Source organism: Eptatretus burgeri, chromosome 13 (assembly GCF_056783735.1).
Source record: "Eptatretus burgeri isolate ZD-2024b chromosome 13, Ebu_testis_v1, whole genome shotgun sequence".
Classification (NCBI taxonomy): Eukaryota; Metazoa; Chordata; class Myxini; order Myxiniformes; family Myxinidae; genus Eptatretus; species Eptatretus burgeri.
The window spans coordinates 47,777,590-47,797,356 of NC_140973.1; the positions used below are offsets into that span (position 1 = coordinate 47,777,590).

The window sequence follows — 19,767 nt, forward strand, 5'->3', positions numbered from 1 at the left end:
CTTAAAAAAAAATTAAATCCCAGTTTACAATGCATGTTTGTGTTCCATCAATTGTCCTTTTTTTCCAACTTCAGTGCCAATTCACCCCACCTCATTAAAATCGACCTCCTCCTAACTCCCCACCTGTTATACCCTCTTTTTATCCATGCCATCTGGCCCCTCATCATACCGACTGCCCCTTGGCCATGCCTGCTCTCATCATCTCTTCTCCATCTCAAAGCTTCCCTCTCACCCCTCCCTCTCAAAGCAACCTTCACACTTCCCCCTGCAAGCTGGACTCTCACCTTTCTCAAAAACTCCCCCCTCACCTCTCCCCTCTCACCCTTCTCCTTCCAATCTCTCCTCTCACTCCCCCTTCTTGAAGTTGCACCCCCTCTCACATCCACAAAGCTGCCTCCTTCCCCTGCCCTCTTTCTTCCATCTCATCCCTCCACCTCTTCCAATCTTCAACTTCCTCTGCCCCCTCTCTTATTACTCCCAACTGGACTTCAACCCATCAACACCGAACCTTTTCTCCTCCTCATCAGGCCCTCTCCCCTCGCTCTTCTGCAATATCTCACGCTCTGTCAACAACTCTCCCGACCTTCCCCCCCATCCTCCCTCTTCCTACCCCCCTCCTTCCTACCCCCACTCTTCCTTAACAGTGTGGACCTCAAACATCCGGAGCCTACGCTCAAACCTGACAACTTTTCATACATGTTGCCACTGACAAACCAGACATAATCTCCTGAACAGAAACCTTCCTCCTTCAAGATGTCTCTGACTCCTTAGTATCTCTCCTTGGTTACTCCCTCCTCCGGTATGGCAGACCTGAGCCTTGTCCTGGAAGCAGAGTTGCTCTCTTCATCAAAAACTCCATTCCTCACTCTCCATGCATTGCCCTCACTCACCCACATCCCCAGGAATACCTTTGGCTACGGCTTCCCCTCCACTCCCACCTCATGTTTATATGTGTATTGTACCGTCCACCAAACAGTGATGACTCTGCTTACATCTCACTATCCGAAAACATGGACCAACTTCTATCCTCTCATCCCAACTCTCTTTTGCTCATATGTGGCGACTTCAATTGTCATCATGCCAGTTGTCTAGATGTAGGTACCTCTCTCACCTGCCATGGCACTTCAGAAAAAGCTTTCTGCGACTCATTGGGACTGACTCAATCGGTCAACTTCCCAACCCGGATCTCAACCAACAGTACTCTATCTCTTCTGGATCTGATTTTGACCAATTTCCCTGAAAATATCTGCTGTTCTTCCTCCACTCCAATTGGTTCATATTATCACGTCCTTGTCAAAGTAGACATCTCTCTGGCTATTATCATAGACCGACCTCAGCGCCGTCACCTCTGGCATTTCACTCAGGCCGACTGGCAGGGACTTCAAACAGCCATCAAACTTAAAGAATGGTCTCCCATCTCTACTTTCTCTGACATCAACTCATCATGGGAATTCTTTCAAAGGAATTTGCTCTGTCTCATGAACAGATTAATCCCATCTCGTCTTCAGTCGTCATACCCTTCTGGTACACTGAAGCTTGTGACGAGGCAGTTGTTCTGAAACAATTTGCATGCGCCTCATGAAAGGCAAATACAACTAAAACTAATCTCAGTTCCTTCCACAAAGCTTTGAACAAGTGTGTATCTACTCTCAGGAGAACGATGAAACATCTTTCTAATTTCAAATTTGAACTCTCAAACCTGTCTCCCTCCTCCAAATCCTGGTGGCACGTAGTTAAGTCGGTTTCTGGTGGATGTTCCTCCTCCATCCCCGACCTGACCACAAATGGCCACACAGCTGACACTGCACGTGGAAAGGCTGAATGCTGAAACTCTGTGCTTGCTTGTAAATCTTGTGTCCAAAACCCAACGCTTTCTGTACCCACCTTACCCAGTTGTTCCTGGACTCTGTGTACTTTTCTCCCGACAAGGTGGAGAGCTTGCTGTCAAACCTCAACTCCGATTCTGCAACCATTCCAGACGGCATCAGCCCATGTGTCTGACAAACCTGCTCTGCTACTCTTGCTCACCCTCTCTCTGTTCTATTCACCCTCTCATTTGCTCAAGGTCATCTGCCATCTGCTTGGAAATCAGCAAACATTACTGCCCTGCATAAAAAAGGTGCAAAAACAGATCCCTGTAACTCCAGACCAATCAGCCTTTTCCCAATCATCAGCAAGGTTATGGAATACATCATCGCTTCAGACGTTAAATCCTTCCTCTTCTCCAATGGCTTGATTTTGATCATCAATTTGGATGAAGACGAGGTCACTCTACCCTGGACTTGTTGCTCTTGCTTTCCCAACAATGCATGGAGGTACTCAATGCCAGACATGAGATCAGAGCCATCATCTCCCGAGACATATCGCATGCTTTTGATATGGTGTGGTGACCTGCCCTGCTCACTGAACTCTTTTGTTATGGTATCTAAGGCCATCTCCACTCATGGCTCACAGAGTTCCTCTCCTGTCACAGCCAACGTGTGGCCCTTAATGGAATTCTCTCATCCCCCTCTTCCTGTCCAGGCGGGAGATCCTCAAGGCATTATTCTTGGCACTGTGCTTTTTCTTGTTTTTATCAATGATCTCTCCAACTCTCTGGAAAATCCTCTTTATCTCTTTGCTGATGACTCTACCCTCTGCTGTACCATCTGCCATCCCTCAGATTGGCAAACAGCAGCCTCTTCATACTCTGTAGATCTGGAAGAAATCACAAGCTGGTCCAACACTTGGAACATGACTTTCAATCCTGACAAATCTCATACTCTCACTATGTCTCTCCGAAAGGACCGTTTGGAACTCCCCCCACCCCCCCCAATCTACTATCCCAACAATCCTCTGGAAGAAGTCCTTTCTTTCAAGCTTCTGGGTCTCACTATCTGCCATGACCTTTCCTGGGAAAGCCACATTTCCAAGCTGGCTTCCAAAGCCAGTCGCCAACGAGTGGGCTTCTTTCATCATGCAAAGACCTTCCTTGGCACACCTGAGCTCCTGACCACATACAAAGCTTTCATCCACAGCCTGATGGAGTAATGCTCTCCCTCCTCTTACCTTTCCTAGCTTCATGCTGTGGAGACCAAGGCATTTAGGATCACTGGTATCTCCCACGATGAGGCTGAGTCTTTGGGGCTCTCACTCTCTCACCACAGGCAAGTCGGTGGTCTTTCTGTCTTCTACCATCTCCTCTCTGGCCTCACCCCCCCCGCCCTGTCTGCATTCTGCCCCCCCTCCCCCCATATTTTCACAGGGTGTTTAAGGTCTGCCAGCAACTCCCTTCTTGTAGAACTACGAAACTCAAGAATCACTGCTCATCTTAATTCTTTCATTCCTCTTTTTCCCCACCTTTGGAACAAATTCCCACACTCTCTTCAATCCCACTCTTCCATTCAGGTCTTCAAAACAGCTGTTCACCACCCTGTCTTTTCTTCCTCCATCCAAAACCAGGATCTGTTCTACCCTCATTAATCTATCCCAAACCCAACTCTTTCAAATTCCCTGCTTTACTTCCTGAAAGTCCCTGTAGTGTCCATCTTGTTTACCTTGTGTACCCAACCCCATCCCTTTCCCTTCCACAGATCTCCTAATGTCTCTATTCCCCACTGTTTTGTTCTCTCCTCCCGCTGTATGTCCTGTGTGTTAGCTCTTATGCGAGCCTCAACATTGTATATTTTTTAAAAAGAAGAATAATAAAAACCTTTATTCCACCATGAAGAATGTCTGAAAGTGGCAATGTTGACCACATCAGAGTAAGGAGAGTATGACTCACTGGAGCAATGGCGGAACTCAAAGCGCAGGTGGCTGTTGCGAAACTTGTCTATGGGTATAGTGAGTTTGATCAACTCTCCCCAGCGTGGGTTGTTGCTGTGATACATCACATAGGAGTGGTACTCATGCAGGTTCGATTCTCCCGAGCCCAGGGTGATGTAGTCCTACAGGAAGAGGATTACAACAAATGTTGGAAAAATTTATGTGCTTGAAATGAGGGCATACTGTATAATTAGTGACTACAGATGATTCCCAAACTGAAAATTTTCTTAAAAATATGAAATCTATTATATTTTGGAAAATATAGCAAGTATATATATATATATATATATATATATATATATATATATATATATATATATATATATATATATATATATATATATATACACATACATACACACACTACCAGCCAAAAGTTTTAGAACATGCCCATTTCTCCAGTTTTTACTGAAATTTAAGCAATTTAATATTTCAATGTACTGTACTCTTAAATTTAAGGATAGAATGAATAAACAATTGCAGATTAAAAAAGAAATCATGGAGTCGTTTTGTTGAACAAAATTTAATCGAAAATTTTGACTCATCAAAGTTGCCACCTTTTAGTCCATTTGCCAGAAAAGTAACCTTGTTGTCCTCAAAAGTGTATGGTTTTATGGTAGTTTCTTGTTCACAGGCATGCAGAGACAAAATTAAGCTTGGTTGCCCGGATGGCAACCATGGGGAAATCTGTTATTTTTGCACAAATACAAGATGGCCGTCATCGACCGAGCTGAAAATATAACTTTTTAGGTCATGAACTTAAAATTGCACGAGACATCTTTTCCATATAATTTTGGCACGAGGAATCGATATTTAACCTTATTTTTGTGATTAGAAGTAAATTTGAGGTCAATGTTCGAGTTCCTGGCAATTGTTTGCCGTGTGAGATACATTTCGAATGACAACAAGGTCACTATTCTGACAACTGGACGCTCACATACGGCATTAATGCGAGTTACTAATTCATTGTTTTGTTTGTTACTAACTAATTCAACTTCTTTGTTGCTGGTCACCATCACTATGCCCGTTACATCACCCATCACCTTCTGGAGATGCACTATCTGCTGCCACCAGATGCCAAGTCAGAGCTCATATCATGTGCAATGGTGTGTCGTCACCAGGAAGGCATTTGGAATAGTGTGAGCTCTGATCAGTCCGGTGAACAAACTGCTATTAGAATTGGCAAGGGTGGCCTCAAGGGTATGACTCTTTCTCCAGAGATGGTAGCAGAGTGGATCGATTCCTTTCCTGTCACTGCCTACATCTCAGATACAATGGAGCACATCTACCCTGCCTCCTCAAACAAGGATAATGAAGACCAAGTGAGAGAAAAGGACACAAGAATCAGACCATGTCACAAGGAAGAGGGGAAGAAGAGGAGAGAACTTGATGCAGATGATAGGCGCCGGATTTTACTTGAATTGTCGAATGTGTCTCATCCTCTTGAGAATCACTCACCACATCTGTACAACATTGCCAACAGTTGAATTGCTCCCCGAGAAGCTGAAGTGAATGTTGAGGATTCCGTGGTTATAGGTCAGAAAATGGTTGCAGAGTTCCATGCATCCCTTCCAGGTGGATTCCATGCAACCATCTCATGCCCCATCAAGACAATGGAGCACTTACAGAAAGGAGTGAAAATTGGGGACAAGACGATCTTTGATCTAGAAACCATCTTCCTCAGGCTGCTGACTATTGGACAGCAAAGACAAATGGAGCTTGGACCCATCTTCCAGTTTGAGCTCTGCGCAGTACCCCCCTCACTGATTGATGAATATGGGTGCTTCAGGAAAGGCAACAAAGCACCACTGGCACACAAACTCTGTGTTCAGGCACAACAGCCTCTGCAACCAGATGCTACCATTGTTGACGCGAGACAACTTCTCTATCATATTGTCTGGCCTTTCAGGGGAACTGTGTCAGTCTTAGTTGAGTCCATCAAGACAAGGCTGTCTACCATTGCTGGTCAGAAGATCTTGGTCTTTGACAAATATTATGATGTTTCTGCAAAGGACCATGAACGAGTGAGGCGTGCTGGCATTGGTTCCATCAACTATGACCTCACAATAAACACACCCCTGCCTAGTCGAGATGCCATCCTGAAAAACAAGTAGAACAAGTTGCAGCTGTCCAAGGTTTTGAGTACCTATAACTTTGGTGAAGGAGTTACTGTGGAGAGCCGTAGCCATGGTGCGTTCAACCATGATGAAGCAGACATTACATTGATCTCACACCTGCTCATGGCTGCTGAATGTAATGCAAGAGTGATACGTATCCTCTCTGATGACACTGATGTTTTTGTATTGATGGTTTACTGGGTTTACCAGCGCAACATCCAGGCCACAGTGCAGATGGAAAGGTGGGATGGAGCAATTTGGGATATCAACATCACCTGTGACCAGCTTGGCCCCAAGTGTCTGCAGCTTTTGGGAATGCACTACATCACTGGCTCAGATACCACGTCATACCCATACGGCAAGGGCAAAGTGTCAGCCCTGAAGACACTGAGAGCTGGCAACTTCCCTGGTTTGTACTCCGCACTTGGTGAGCTGAACGCAAGCCATGAACAGCTCATGAAAGCAGGGCGGACATTCTTCTGTGCCCTGTATGGTCAGCCAGAAGGTACCACGATGAGTGAGATGAGGTACTATATGTACACAAGGAAGTCTGGTAAGCCCCTCAAGCTCATGGCATTACCTCCAACTGAGATCAATCTCTTCCTACATATTCTGCGTGCACATCTACAGACAGTATTTGCAAAATCAGCTGATCAGCAGGCCCCACCTGAACTTGACATTACAAAATATGGATGGGGCATCAGAGATGCAATCCCAGTGCCAGCAACTTCTGCTACTCCACCAGCCCCTTTGGACTTCATGGATGTTGTGCGGTGTGGATGCAAAGCAGAGGGGAAGGCCTGCAGTACTGCAAGTTGCAGTTGTCACCATGCAAAGATCTCCTGCACGCTATACTGCACTTGTGGTTGCAGTGACAAGTGCTTCAACCCACACGAGACTGTGGAGGACAGTGAAAGTGAAGTGGAAGAAGGGAGTGTCGAAGCAGAACTGGAAAGAGCCGAGGATACGGAAGGGGATGAGTACAATGAATGGGAATGAACAATACGTAAGTTGTCAACTAGGCTCGATGTCCTCTGTTCCTAAGACGTCCAATATGATGACATGACAATGTGTATGCTTTCTGATTATCAATATACTGTTGTGAACCATTCATGACTTCACTTTTGCATTGGTGTTGCATAACTTTCAGCAGAAAATAGTCAAGGACATTTCATGTGAACCTCTATTTATTCGTGAACGTAAAAAATAACCCCAAAATTGAATTCCTCATGTCAAAATCATATGGAAAAGAAGTATTACACAGGATTATATGTTGACCGATTAAAAACTTAGCCCCATCGTCTGACCTGTAGCGGCCACCTTGAATTTATGCAAATTACAGGAGTTCGCAACCAACCTGAATTTTATTAATGGACCCATGTTAGTACAAAACAATCATAAAACCATGCACTTTCCACATCAACAAGGTTGACAATAGAACACATAATAACGGCAAATGGACTGTTTTGCTGATACAACAGCCGAACATACTCGTGGCATTCTTTCCACAATGGAAATTAAATATTGTTCAGAAAGTTCTTCCCAACACTGTTGCAGAAGTTCCCACAAATGTGTTGCACTTGTAGATTGCTTTGCTTTCACCCTTCTGTCCAGTTCATCCCAAAGCAGCTCGATGGGGTTTAAGTCTGGAGACTGTGCTGGCCATTTCATGATTTGAAGCCTACCGTCTTGTTCTTTTTTGTTCTTTTCTTCTAAGGTTGTTCTGACATAGCCTGGAGATATGTTTTGGGTCGTTATCTTGCTGTAGAATGAACCCCTGACCAACTAGGCCCAGACCAGAGGGTATTGCATGATGCTGCAAAATGCCATGGTAGCCCTTTTGCTTCAGGGTGCCAGTCACTCTGTGCAGGTTGCCAACTCTAGATCCAGCAAAAGGGCCCCAGATTATCATGCTTCCTCCTCCATGTTTGACAGTTGGTGTCACACACTGAGGAACCATCTTTTCGCCTACTCAACGGTGTACCAAAACCCTGCGTGATGAACCGAAGATTTCAAATTTTGATTCATCGGTCCATAAGACCTTCTTCCAGTTTTCAGTGGTCCACTGGTGGTGCTTCATGGCCCAGGCAAGCCTCTTTTTCTTATTTTGCCATCTTAGCAATGGCATTCTTACTGCCTGCAGTAAGAACCTGTCAAACCTGCAGCTCGAAGTCTTCTCTTCACAGTTCAAACTGAGACTTCCTTACTTCGAAGTTTCCAAGTGCCTTTTGATGGTGTAGGAAACTGTACTTGGAAACTGTACACTGACACCTTGGCTTCTTTGCAATTTCTCGAAAGGAAAGACCTCCACTTTTAAGGGTTATAATGGTCTGTCTGTATTCCTTTGTGAATTGTCTTTTTTCACCATTATGATAGCAATATACTACTTCCTGCAGTGAAATATTGTCCAAATAATGCTTCAGAGGGTGGGTGTAGCAACACAGTCTGTTCCAACAATGCTTTATACAGACAGCGGGTTTGTAACTAATCCACAAAAGTTGGGATACCTGTAGGAATTATTTGCATCAACTTTCAAGGCTTAATTTACTTCCATTTCTGCAGAACAGCTGCAGTTGCCAAGCCATTACTTGTTCCCTGAAAAGGGCCTTTTTTAACAATTCTGAAATGTACTTTATTTTTCAGTTTTTGGTAACCTAAGCTTCTTTTTAACCACTGGCAGTTTACCGCTTAGCTTTATACCATTTCAGGTTATTCACTGGACTTGAACTGCTTAAATCTCAGTAAAAACTGGAAAAATGGGGGTGTTCTAAAACTTTAGACCAGTCGTGTATATATATATATATATATATATATATATATATATATATATATATATATATATATATATATATATATATATATATATATATATATATATATATATATATATATATATATATATATATATATATGACCCTCATGTATATGAATATACAGCAATGACCAGACCTGGCGGTGTAATGTTTGGAGCGTCTGCTCCGAGTGTGGGAGGTCGGCAGTTCAAACCCCTGCGGAGTTGTTCCAAAGAAAAAATGGCTTGAAGTTTAGCATTTGAAGCATCAAGAGCATGGACAATCTCCGTAGCTTGGCATCCATGGGGAGGATGAAATGCTTTGCTGAGTGTGGTGATAAAAGTGATGCCATCGTTGTGAATTCATTGGTACACAGAGTGATGGCACTTTCCCCAAACTTAGTGGCTGTGCTTGTTTGTCTTGATGAACAGTTCTGTGTTGCATCATGTATATTCATCTGTATGTCCATGTGTGCATGTGGCAGTTCTACTACGAGTGTTAGATCATGTTAAAAAAAATCCATTTGTTGTGAGACAAATTATCAGACTTTGTGCAAATATGACCAAGTTGTTGCACCGAGCTGAATAATTTTTAATACAAATGCTTAAGCTCTTTGAAAAGTCAAACAATGGAAGGTCAAAAGACATCTCGTGTGAAGGAAGGTACGCAACAAATTGATGTGGAATTGACATCATGATAAAAGGTGACATTGTATGCAAGATCAGAAATCAACAGAGTTTAACATCACATGATGCTGAGCTGTTCTTTTTTGAGGATTGGATGGAGTATCAGGATCAGACAAAAGCTGAAAAGCAGTTCAACATTAGAAAGAATGAGATGACCTGCCAAAGATCTCCATTGATGTCTAATGGGATCCAATGAGATTCTCATCAAATTTCATAACCTCTCAGGGGAAATGCATCAGAGATTTAAGTAAGGTGAAAAACCGAGATGTGCAGACATTTTGGATTTTGTCCTTCCCACATCAGGGAGCTCTGGAGCAAAGTGAGTAGGAGTCATACTCCATTAGTGTTTTGCGCAATCACCTTGTATATGACAAATAGGTGAAAATAACCCAAAAATATATATGGGGCAAAGAGAGAATGTACAGGTAGTGCACTAAAAAATGGAAATACCTGGGTAAATGAGGAACACCAAGTATATGGAAAACAACGGATTCCACGCAAGTGTGGCCGATGTGTTAATTAAGCAAGTAACATTTCAGAATGCTTCGTTTCATGTATAAAAATGCTGCACAGGTCTGGTTGCCTGTAATTATGGCCAGCATGAAGGCTCCGTCGATATGGATTTTTTTCGATATCGTTATTGCATTGGGGTCATACCGGTATATAGTTATTATTTAAAGAAATAATAATTTAAAAAATGAAATATTTAATCGGCCCATTGTGTATTTTTTGGAACTTGAGTAAAAAAAAGTTAAATATTTAATTTTCTTACGCAAGTTCCAAAAAATACGCAATGGCCTGATGGTCTGATGGTCCATTACGTATTCATATAGGATGTGCACATTGACGCATGGTAATTTTTCAAAGTATTCCCACACGGGGCTTGCTTTTCCCCCATGATGAGAATGAGAACAGTTATTTTACTTCCAACTTCAACTTGAAATAAAAGCGATTTTGTTTTAAAGAGAGATCAGTATAAGTAACTGCACAGGTCGAGAATCGAGATCCATCGCTATCGCTGCATAGGAATAACTATCACAGAATGCTGTACCGGGTGTATGGTGGTATCAATATCGCTTTCGTACTGGTATCGCTTTCATATCGATACTGCTATCGCAGAGCACTTAATTGGCACAGGATTTATAAAGCACACCCAATTCATGTAAAATAATAAACAATTGGCAATTGCTTTAAAATCAGCCATGAGGACAAAGAAAAACATGACGGTGCTCGGCTACCGAGGTTTAAAAGTTAACACATACTGCACTTACTTCCTGGTACGTCTTAATGTCATATGTTCCACTGTTCCTGTTCCATGTTTAGCCGAGACGTCGAGTGCATCAAAGCTTTTAAAATCGTGTATGGTATTTAAAGACTGGAAAGACCTTTCTTTAATTTGTTGGTGATATACGGGGTATTTTTTTTCCACATCGATTTTTTTTTGGTGTACCGGTATATTCAGAATTCCAATACTGTTATATCGATCTGAAAAAATGATATACCAGTTATATCGATCTGAAAAAATGATATACCAGTTATATCGATATAGATATATTGCAAGACCCGATGAGCATGGCTGCAAAAGGAGACCTCGGTGACATTGAAAGAGAGGTGATTGTTGAGGTGCATTAGGCAGGAGTTTCAGAGACAATGACAGCTGAACTTGATGATGTTTCATAAGAAATGGTGTCAAAGATGATGGTGGCATGTAACTCCAAGGTGAAGATATCATCAGCAAAGGGCAACAGTGGGCAGAAGCACATACTCCAGCATCGTGATATCCATGCATTAATTTGAAGTGCAAGGCAAAACAGGTGAGCAACTGCAGATCAATTGACTGGAAATTTCAATCTGTGCCGCGAGCAGCAAGTTTCATCAAAAACGGTTTGCCGAGAACTCCACAGAGTTGGATACCATTGTCAGGTTGCAGTGTATAAAATGCTCATCACACCTGGCAATGCACGTTTGCGAGTCCAGTGGTGTAAAGAGCACAGGCAATGGACTACCAAGCAGTGGAGAAATGTGATATAGTCAGTTGAATCATCCTTCACCATGTTCTCGCCAAACAAATGAGTGTGCATGTGGCACCAACCTAAAGAATTCTACATCCCTGAGTGCTTGGTTTTAAAAGTGCCAGGTTCTGGTAATTCTGTAATGTTGTGAGACATTTTTCTCCATGGTTTGGGTGCAGTCATTCCCTTAGAAGGAAATGTCAATGCCAATCGCTACTTAATGGAACTGAGTGATCATCTTCACCCCATGTTGCAGCATTTCTTTCCTGCCAGAAGGGGTGTCTTCCAAGATGACAATGCCTATCCACAGAGCACATGTGATTGCCCAATGATTTGATGAGCATGACACTAATGCTATCCATATGTCATGGCCTTCTCAGTCACGAGATCTGAACCCCATCGAACATTTACGGGATATTCTGGAATGATGCCTGAGACATTTTTTCCACCTCCAAACAGGTGTGAGTTGATTGACTTTCTCAAGGATGAATGGTGATGCATCCCTCCTTCAGTATTCCAGATGCTGATGGACTCTACCACGGTGCATATAGGCCGTACTGGCCATACATGGTGGCCTAATGCCCAAAAAGTGACTTTACATTGGTGTTTCCATTTTTTTGTCCACTGCCTGTAGATGATATTTCCCCCCCCCCATCAACTCAAGCTTTGAACTTAAGTTGAAACATGGAGATAATTTTGGTCACTTTTCCTTTACCAGTGTGGCAATCTTCAATGGAGATTGCTCCCGTGGATGGAACCAAAAACGATGGTGGCCAAATTGTTTATGTATTTCAAATGAAGGTTGGAGTGCAGGTGGATGGATACCGTTTAGACAACCAAACATCATTACCCTTGCCAAAGGAGAGGGTAATGCATTTGGGTCCGTTTGTTCGTCTGTTTGTTTGTTTGTCCGCACAGAAATTGTGTTTTTCTCTGCAACTCCTTCTCTGATTGAGACAAAAGTTTCACCATTGGTGCGACTACTCAAGTCGAATGTTTTAATGATAATTATGACATCATATGTCACGTGATGTGGCAGCCATATTGGAAAAAACGGGGAAAAACCTTGGACCTCTATATCTCTGAAACCACACAAAGGAAATAATTGAAACTTGGCATCCAGCAAGTACGCCTCATGGGAAAATGTTTGATTTTTGTGACGTCATCGATGCCTTCATTATGACGTCATAATTGCATATGTAGAACGCCACATCCGATCAGTATGAAAAATTTTGAGGGTCATCTAGAGATAAAATGGTCCACAGAAATTTTTGATGACGTCATTGGTCACGTGATTCCGCAGTTATATTGTTTAAAAAAAACAAAGACCTTCGAAAAATATTCTTCCCTGAAGTGGCTGAACAGATTGAGGTGAAACTTTACATGTATAACCGCCTGTCCATGAGGAACAAAAGGTTCACACATATGATGTCATTGGTCACATGGCTTGGCAGCCATATTGAATTTACCATAAACCTAGAAAATACACCACTCAAAAGAAGTCCTTGCGAGGGTCTGCAATCTCCGATTGCTCTTTTTCTTGTTCACCTTAGAATGTGCCCAAGGCAGCCAGTTTACGATCATGGACATATTATGTACGTAAGGTGGGAAATATTGTTGGGCAACCGGCTAAATATCGCCTCAAGAAAGACAGCACACTCTGTGGTGGAACTTACTGCATGCGGAGCATCAGGGTAACCTAATTTTATAACATTAGAATCAAACCTGGAGGGACTACCCAAAGACAAATCCACTTCCAAAAAAAGACAAGTCCATCAAGTTAGCCTGCAATCCCTTTTAGGGTCAATAAAATACTCAAATTTATACTTGAAATCTTTGTGAGGAAACGACTGCAGACTTAAATGACTCCATGATGTCTGCCAGGATGGCACAGAGGTAGCGCACTTGCCTTTGAATAGTTTGGTCTGGATTCAATTATTGACCCAAATATAAATAGTCGGAATGATATTTCAAAGGCAGGGAGGGGGCTGCGCTCCATCCAAATTCCAAATTATTGTGCTGGCAACTCTACAAAGTCCACCCTCTGAGTTTGAGCTCTGGCACCCCATCATCCACCATGGACCAGTGACAGAGTCTGAAACATAAGTGGAATAAGTAACAAAACTCCAATTTCCTGGTGATAGACTACATTCAGGACAATAGTTACCTTCAGAACTTCCCCCTCAGGACTCAACACGTACATTGTGACCTCAATGTTCTTTGGGACACTTTTTCCACCTCGTTCAAACTCCCCCTTCTCCAGTATAACATAGAGGTCATTTCGAATGTCACCTGGTGAAAAAGATGAGTGCATATTATTGAAATAAGCAAGCAATGTTTTTGTTTCTGATTAATGAACTCTCTGTAGATCCTTTCAATACAAGTTCATATTGTGTTACTGATGTGACAATGCAACCGGGATGTGTGCATACTAGTGAAGTTTTGCACATTTTATGCAGAATGCAATATTTTGTTTCGTTAACATTGCTTCGTATACATACTATGACACTTGAAAAGTATTTAATTATTTCAAAGCTTCAATTTTTGAAAGTTTGTGTCACATGTGAGATGAACATATATGTGATGCTGAATGCAGTGGACTGTCGAAGGGAGGAGTCACAAGGCTATAGCAGCCCTCAAAGACAAAGCAATACAGTGCAGTACGGGCAGACTGAGGGAATATAAGCAACAGTGCACAGCCAAGCCTGCAGGATGCAAAAGCCAAAGGCAAAAAGAAAAAAGGTAAATAACAGGGCTTCCTTATACAAGCCTATTGGGCAACACAGTTTGAAGCCTCAAGGAAAGGGAGTGAGAGAGGTGGTGTACGGTGAATAAGGTATTGAGGCGGCAGGGAGCTATGGCCTTTCTCAAAGCAGGACAAACTGGAAAAGCTTTGCTTGCATGTGGTCTGATTGGTGTGCCAAGAGCATGGCACAAACTTTCAGCTTAGAGAAGAGGTCATTTGGCAAACTTACAACCTACTATCTTCTTCTCTGTTGTTGGAGAAACCAGGCCAGGAACGGAAAGAAGGGAATGTTCACATCAACAGCATGCAATAGAAATAAAAACAGGACAAAAATAAAGTTAGAAAAAGGTAATTTATCATTTACTCATCCACGTAATTATATTAATGAGAATGTCTCACATAATTACTTCATGGAAAGGATGTCAACTGATCTTTAACCAACCGATCTTCATTACAGTACATCTTAAAACTGCAAACAGGCTGGAAACACAGCCAGCAGCATACAATGATGGAGACACCAGAGGTTAACAGTAAGTGGCAGTCATGTGATTCATGACGTAGATAAGGCAGAAGACTTATGCACAGGGTAGGTAAAAGAAAACATGGAAAACAGTTGTGATTCAGTATGATTTTGTGGCATCAAAAGTTGTCACAATGCAAACTGCATGATTATTAAAGAGGATATTCAACTTTCTGTGCTCATACTAACACCGAACCATGCACAATCCGCAGCTCCCAGTCCACACGGTGGCCTAAGCTTGCTTTCCCCACCACTGGGATAGCCCACGGTGGTCGGGAGAAAAGAGATGACAACCTCCAAAAAGTAAGTAAGATGGGCGCACTCCAACTGAGCCACATGCAAATCGAAACAAAATATCTCACACCAATGACAGGCCCCAACCGCCCCAGCATTCCTAAATACCATGCAATACCGACTTGCAAGGCCCAACTCAGGGCCTACAGGATTCAGGTCACCTGTGTAGAAGAGTGTAATCCTGAATACGAGGTCCAGCACCAGTGTGCTTTCCACCCCAACACCACCGGAACCAGGTTGACATGAGCTGGATGAACTAAGCAACTGAAAAATACTTATATTTGCTGATTTCACATACCAAATTCTCCAACGGTAACTATTCCGCTCAGCAGATTGTCTCGCCATAACTATGAACAAAGCAGTTTCACTCACCGTCACTATCCTGAACAGCAGCCTCATCATAACACAAATTGTCACCACACTATGCAATCGTCATCTGTAAATTTGAAAAGGCTTAATGTTTTCCTTCACCCGAAATTCCATCATTCTTAATTGCTCCTCCACCCACTCTGTAATCTCATTTGCTGCCATCATCATTATCAGCAGGTGCAGTAAAAAAGCAGGAAACCCGTGATTATTAGCACTGGTTGACAACACAATACAGACAAATTATCTCGACTATCAATCTACGTACATTACAAAAGTATCATTTTCAAGCCATTTCAAACCAAAATTCCAGGTCAAGTTTGAACTACTTTCATAGAGAGTTGGCTTTAAAGGCAGTGGTTTGACATCAAGAAATATAGGGGAAAAGGTGGAGGGGAGTAGGTGAATCCTACAGGTTGTTTGCAAGTCGTGGCTTTCTGTTTATTTCTACAATTATGTTTGTTTGGCAGAACACAAAGTTCTAACTAAAAAAAAAAAAAAAACTGAAAGCAAGAATTTCATGGAAAATTGGTCGACAATTGGAAGAAAGTAACAGTGAAAGTTAGAGGAAAATCAAAATTTTGAAAGAAGTAACTCGGAAAGGCACCTTATTAACAGGGGTTGGGGTCTTGGTTCAGTGACAGAAGTTGAATTGAGTTTGCTAAGGTAATGACATGTCATACCCCCAATGGTCCAAAAGACCTTCTCGCTGTGGATCAATCAATCACAAGGATTAGTTGAGTGATATAGTTATAATAATTGTGACAATTAATATACCTTACAAAGGTTTACCAACAAACGAGTGCAGGTTCCATGGTTACAAAGGCGTGTACAAATTACAAGTCCTTCACTCCACTATCACAAGCAATCATAGAGACAACTCAGCTTTACTCTCGATCTCCATGCAGAAAATATGAACAATAAAACAAAAAAGACAAACAAGGACAAGTGCACCAAGAATGATGTTGACAGCTTATTTTTGTAATTAGCTCTCATGGCAAAATCAAGCTGGTAGTTTGTGAGGTTTTGAACAAACACTATTAACTTGGACTGGTTTAAGGGAGGGGTGAGGCATAGCTCATGGCTTTGGTAAAACTGAGCAAAATTATCGTTCCAATAGTGCCCGTGCACAACCCACTATCTTGTCGGGGATGCGACATGGAAATAAGAATTCTCAACAGAGTATAGATGTAACAGTATGTCTTCACAGGACCATCCACTTAGAGCTTTGTCTTTAGGTACAGTAGTTGAAATCAGATGTCTCGGACTTTCATTTCCCCCAATCTCAAATAGTTCAACTGATTAAATCAACAGGATGTTAATTGAGGTATGGTAGACACCATGGGAATTTCATTTAATCCCATTGATTTTATCCATTTTTACACCTGTTTGCCGATGCAGATCAACACGAGCCTTCACCATCAACACCAGTTCTTCAGTCCTCCAATAATTCTGGCTTAAATGTTGTTGTTTTTTTTCAATTCACTTCCACACGTGCCACTTACTTCCACCGAATCGTGACAACGCCATCAGGCTGTTTCATATGGATTTGTTCCTGTCTCCTTGTCCACAGTGAGACAACACACACACACACACACACACACACACACACACACACACACACACACACACACACACACACACACACACACACACACACACACACACACACACACACACACACACACACACACACACACACACACACACACACACACACACACACAATCTGCCTAGCAGATACGTAAGAAATTGGCCATTATGAAGCGTGTAGTGTTAGTGTAAGAAATTTCGGAGGATATCCCAAAGATTCAATAGCTCAGTGGGCTGGTCCTTGGGTTCAAGTCACGAGTTGAGTCAGAAAATTTTCACACTGGCTCACACAGGAATTTATTCCTGTTTATTAAAATATATATTTAAGTGTTATAACCACCGCCAATTAGCAAGGCATCGCCATTTTGTTCGCTTCGCATAGCTATGATGCCCTACAGGCCTCTGGTGTACATTTAAAGACTGAACCAACGCGTCTTCTATCATTAAATAATAAAGTGAGTGGCTGTATGTGTGCATATTAGGAGAGACACGACTGTTTCCTGAGAAAAATAAATAAGTGGTGCGTTTTCTCCTGCTCCCTTTGTTATACTAGTACGTGCCCGTAAAAAAAAAAAAAAAATAATAATAATAATAATAATAAATAAATAAACCACACAGGCCGTTTCTTCGCTCTCACGTGCCCGTACGTGCGTGACCCGGAAGTTCGATATTATTCGCAATTTATTTTTAATACCCAATTATTCAATTAGCGCCAATGTATTTTACCTTTTCGCAATGTCGTGGCAAGGAAAACCAAAAAGAGAAGAGAAGAGAGAGAAAAAATTTACTTCCTGGTTCGGAGCATACCAGCACTCTGATGTTCCCGAAATTTATACACCGTCTAATATGAAAACGATCATAACTTGGGCAATTGTGTTTATCTATAAATGCGCATAAGAAATCGAGAAATTATTAGAATACACCAAGTCATCACTCTCCGGAAGCCCGTACGTTGTAACCTGTAATGTGGAATGTGGCTGTGCTTCCCTTCCCCATTCGGCCACGCCCACGCAACAACGTGTCATGCCATTGGTTTGGTAAGTAAATGGCCATAACTTGGGAAGCACTTGTCTGATTAATATCAAACCTTGAAAAGGCACATCGTCAGGTCTCCACCAATATATCTGGCAAGTTTCAATTAGATCGGACCAGTGGTTGTCAAGAAACAGCGGTCACAGACACATACAGAGATTGCTGCAATTATAGATAGACTAGTACGTGCCCGTAAAAAAAACAAACAAAAAAAAAACATTTATAAATAAATATTCAAACCGCGAGCAGAAAACGACAACCACACAGGCCGTTTCTTCGCTCTCACGTGGCCCGGAAGTTCACATATTATTCGCAGTTACGATTATTCGCAATTTATTTTTAATACCCAATTATTCAATTAGCGCCAACGTATTTTACCTTTTCGCAATGTCGTGGCAAGGAAAAACAAAAAGAGAAGAGAAGAGAGAAAAAAAATTTACTTCCTGGTTTGGAGCATACCAGCACTCTGATGTTACCGAAATTTATGCACCGTCGAATATGAAAACGATCATAACTTGGGGCATTGTGTTTATCTATAAATGCGCATAAGAAATCGAGAAATTAGTAGAATACACAAAGTCATCACTCTCCGGAAGCCCGTACGTTGTAACCCGTAATGGCGAACGTGGCTGAGGTTCCCTTCCCCATCGGCCATGCCAACGCAACAACATGTCTTGTCATTGGTTTGGTAAATAAATGGCCATAACTTGGGAAGCACTTGTCCGATCAATATCAAACCTTGAAAAGGCACATCCTCAGGTCCCCAGCAATATATCTGGCAAGTTTCAATTAGATCGGACCAGTGGTTGTCGAGAAACAGCGGTCACACACATACACACAAGTCTGAAGAGTGGGTGGGTGGGAGGAGGCTTGCCAGGTACCTTTGCTCATAAAAGTGCATGACAGCAGCACACAAACAACAACAGCGATGACAACAATGTGTTATAAAATATCCTTTTCTTTCTGGCTGGTTCACTTCATTGTGTATCATGATTGAGACTCTCATGTCTTTAATTTTTACCTTACATTTCCCTCGCCTGGATTGCAGGTGACGCACCGAACAAAAGGTGTGACTAAAAATACAGGCTCACACTACTGTGCAATCATCTGCAGTGTTTTCTATCAATCTGTTTCTTTTACCTATTCCTCGACCCAATCTATCCCCTGTCTCACCTTGCCTTTTACCTGCCCCTTTTAACACCAAACCAATGAGCCCACACTATTCCTAAGAGGGAATATGTTGTTTGTTTGCGTGTTTTACAGTTGTGCTATAGTAATATAAACACGACTCCAAGTCCTACTTCTTCTTTTTCTGTACATAATTACGGGCTCTCTGCTAGTTGAGTCTTATGAGCAAAAAAGTTCTGGTTGCAGACACTGACACATCAGCAAAAAACACAAGCTAAAAAGATTGGATATTCACAATTATCCCACTGAGAAATGACTAAACATTGATAGCAACAAGTCAGTGGTTAGTAAAAGCATTACATATTTGATTAAGTGGGTTGTGCTTGCATTCTGCAAATGGCTAAATAAATCAAGAAAATAAAAAATGAGTGATCAGAATGAGCTTTCTATTTAACAATTGTGGGTCACGTGATATTCCATTGTCTTTGGTCACATGACGATCCGGTGCAGCGCTATTGAATTGAATTTTATTAACTCTTCGACCACTTTCAGGGCATGAGAGCAAAGAAAACACAAGAATACAAGTATCGACAAATATTTTATAGCATGATACGATATAGACCTGCATAGCATGATATTTTAAAAATGTATTGGGCCCCATATGTTCTCCTGGATCA

The 19,767-nt window shown here is 42.0% G+C and overlaps 1 protein-coding gene across 7 annotated transcripts in view; it reads right to left on the reverse strand.

Moving 5' to 3' along the window:
- Positions 1-19,767, reverse strand: part of LOC147014419 (dedicator of cytokinesis protein 3-like) — a 381,754-nt gene that overhangs the window by 158,719 nt on the left and 203,268 nt on the right. For 5 of the 7 annotated variants that reach the window (XM_085852357.1, XM_085852355.1, XM_085852358.1 and 2 more), the window contains 3 exons: positions 14,387-14,404; positions 13,579-13,703; positions 3,764-3,926 (listed from right to left, as the gene is read on the reverse strand). In XM_085852357.1, the coding sequence (XP_085708483.1) occupies positions 3,764-3,926; positions 13,579-13,703; positions 14,387-14,404 (306 nt within the window). The remainder of the gene's footprint in view (positions 1-3,763; positions 3,927-13,578; positions 13,704-14,386; positions 14,405-19,767) is intronic. The other 2 variants (XM_085852361.1, XM_085852356.1) reach the window with 1 other exon arrangement.